The sequence below is a fragment of the Zingiber officinale genome, chromosome 1B (genome assembly GCF_018446385.1).
Source record: "Zingiber officinale cultivar Zhangliang chromosome 1B, Zo_v1.1, whole genome shotgun sequence".
Taxonomy (NCBI): domain Eukaryota; kingdom Viridiplantae; phylum Streptophyta; class Magnoliopsida; order Zingiberales; family Zingiberaceae; genus Zingiber; species Zingiber officinale.
Genome location: NC_055986.1, coordinates 24,059,291 through 24,061,856, shown reverse-complemented (window position 1 = coordinate 24,061,856; position 2,566 = coordinate 24,059,291). Strand labels below are relative to the sequence as shown.

General features: G+C 42.5%; 1 protein-coding gene across 3 annotated transcripts; it reads left to right on the top strand.

Annotated features, from left to right (window-relative positions):
- The first annotated feature begins 405 nt into the window (after positions 1–405).
- Positions 406–1,488, top strand: LOC122047343 (momilactone A synthase-like). Of its 3 annotated transcripts, none has more exons than XM_042608675.1 (2): positions 406–509; positions 604–1,488. In XM_042608675.1, the coding sequence occupies exons 1-2, from the start codon at positions 496–498 to the stop codon at positions 1,376–1,378; spliced, it is 789 nt and encodes a 262-aa protein (XP_042464609.1). In that variant the 5' UTR covers positions 406–495; the 3' UTR covers positions 1,379–1,488. The 3 variants fall into 3 exon arrangements, with proteins under 3 accessions (XP_042464609.1, XP_042464695.1, XP_042464521.1); XM_042608761.1 differs by having other exon boundaries at positions 457–506; XM_042608587.1 differs by having other exon boundaries at positions 457–542.
- The last annotated feature ends 1,078 nt before the right edge of the window (positions 1,489–2,566 follow it).

Genomic DNA, 2,566 nt, shown 5'->3' with positions numbered 1-2,566 from the left:
AAAAAGAAATGTCATTCCCTCCAGCTAGACGTGGGACCAAGCCAGCAGAGCTAAATCAATCACACTTTAATTGTCCACCCCAAGTTCATATTTCCATGTGATGATATCAAGCCAAGTTAGTGATTTTGGGAGGCATTGGAATTTGACAGTACTGGATGCATCTCTATCAATGCTTATTGATATTAATTTCATATCTTATTCTATATTTATATTTAAAAATGAATAAATTTTGTTAATCAAAATTTGACAGGTTAAAAATGAATTATAATACATGTATGTATATATATAATTAATATATAAATATGATATTATTAAAATATTTATATATATATATACTGGTTGATCAAATTTTGACCATTTAATATTATCCTTAAAAAATAATATAATTCCCACGAGGATGATACCTTCTCATATCACGGTCTATAAACACTGATCAAGAAGAGGGATCAATCAAGAATCAACAAAATTTAATTGGAGATTATTAAGATATCTTCAATGGAGAGGAGGAGGTCTTTAATTACTTTTAATCTGTTAAATTTTGTGTGTGTTTTCTGTCGCCTTAGTTAATCGATCGATTGTATGGCTGATTAATTGATTCATCAGGCTCGAAGGCAAGGTCGCCGTCATCACCGGCGGCGCTAGCGGCATCGGCGAGGCCACTGTTAAGTTGTTCGTCCGCCACGGTGCTCGTGTCATCGTCGCCGACGTCCAAGATGAGAAGGGGAAGACCCTCTGCGCCGGCCTCGGCTCCGACGACGTCGCCTCCTACGTCCACTGCGACGTCCGTCTCGAGCCCGACGTGAAGCGCGCCGTGGACACCGCCATCTCCCTCCACGGCAAGCTCGACATCATGTTCAACAACGCCGGCATCGTCGACCCCTCCGGCAGCAGCATCCTCGGCGAGGACGACACGACTGCGGTGTTCGATAGGGTGATGGGGGTTAACGTGCTCGGAGCGCTGCTGGGAACGAAGCACGCGGGGCAGGCCATGGTGGCGGCGGGGCGCGGCGGGAGCATCATATTCACGGCGAGCTTGGTTTCGGTGGTGGGAGGGCTGTCTCCGGCGGTGTACACGTGCTCGAAGCACGCGGTGGTGGGGCTGGCGCGGAGCGCGGCGGCAGAGCTAGGCAAGCACGGGGTGCGTGTGAACTGCGTGTCGCCGTCGATGGTGGCGACGCCGCTAGCGGAATCGCATCGGCAGAAGAGTGTGGAGGAGCTGGAGACAATGGCAGAGGTGTTCTCGACTCTGAAGGGCGTGAGGCTTAAGGCGGAGGACATAGCGGAGGCGGCGCTGTTCTTGGCCAGCGACGAGTCGAGGTTCGTGAGCGGCCACAACCTCATGGTCGACGGAGCCTCCAGCGTCACCAAAACATTCTAAATCCTTATCTTCTTCTTCAATAAAGTTTAAGTTTGAAATAAAGGATCGATCTCTCATCAGCTCCATGGATGTTCCATGAGTGATATTCTCATAGAATTTGCATGCGTAAACCGTCTTTTGTTCTAGTTCGTAATAAAGAACATTGTTGTAGACTTGTAGGTAAATGCAAAAAAATATACAATCTTCATCATTAAAAGAACGACTTTAACAAATCTTTTGAGTAAAAGGTCAATTTGAAGAATTAAAGATTTGTCCAGTTTTGGAGTAAAGTTATGAGGAAAAGAATGCACACATAACCGATTTATTATAGACATTAATGTTTCTTATATTTTAAATTGGTATTAATAAATTTTAAATCAATTGCATCACTTTATGACGATGGGCAGACACATCAATTTCTTTTAATATCTTCATATTACAATTGAAAGTCCCGGGGATAGCATTGGAAGGACATCCCATTATCACCCCAAATATTCTTGGTTCAATTTTTATTAAGTTTTATAATAACACACAAGAAAAATATAATAATTTAGATAAAATAATAATTAGTAGTATACATCAATAATAATTATGCAGACAATAATAAGTAACTTGATCAAATATTTGCATAGCCTTATTTTTTTTCCTATAAAAAATCTAATATTTCATCTATCCTTAGCTTCTTCATATCCATCTCGACGACTTTTCTCCAATGTTGCCCGCCTTGTCATTTCATCAAACAACTACTGAATAAAAAAATAGAACTATCTAAAACATATAAAGTTCATATTTGATCCTATCAAAAAGCGGTGAGAGATGGAATGTCGATGAGCTAGCTAGAATGCAGATCAAGTCGCCATGATCCGGAGGGAAAGGAGGAGGTGACATGCCTTCTAGGTTGACTGAATCTTTGGATCTCCAAAAAGACCAAGAGCAAGAGACCAAAGGTGCCCCAAAGTCTCCCGTCAATGGTGCCTACAAAGCTGTTATAAGACAAGAAAGGTAGATGGAGCATTAGAGGGAGGTCGGGTTGCTCCAACCTTCCACTCTGATGATCAAGTCGGATCTCCAATAAAGTATATCAAGCAAATAGAAAGTACTATAATGAAGGACATAAAAACTGAATGTAACAGCATACTAGGCCTACAAGAGTAGGTCGGAGGTGCTGGCATGGAGCCGGAGGCTGCACGAAGTTAGGAGGCCAGAGGT

What these genes read in the sequence shown, in the direction of transcription:
- LOC122047343 (XM_042608587.1), top strand. Translation starts at nt 496, where the DNA reads ATGGAGAGGAGGAGGTCTTTAATTACTTTTAATCTGTTAAATTTTGT. An exon ending in TTTAATCTGTTAAATTTTGT is followed by an intron (nt 543 to 603) that starts GTGTGTTTTCTG and finishes TTGATTCATCAG; the next exon opens with GCTCGAAGGCAAGGTCGCCG.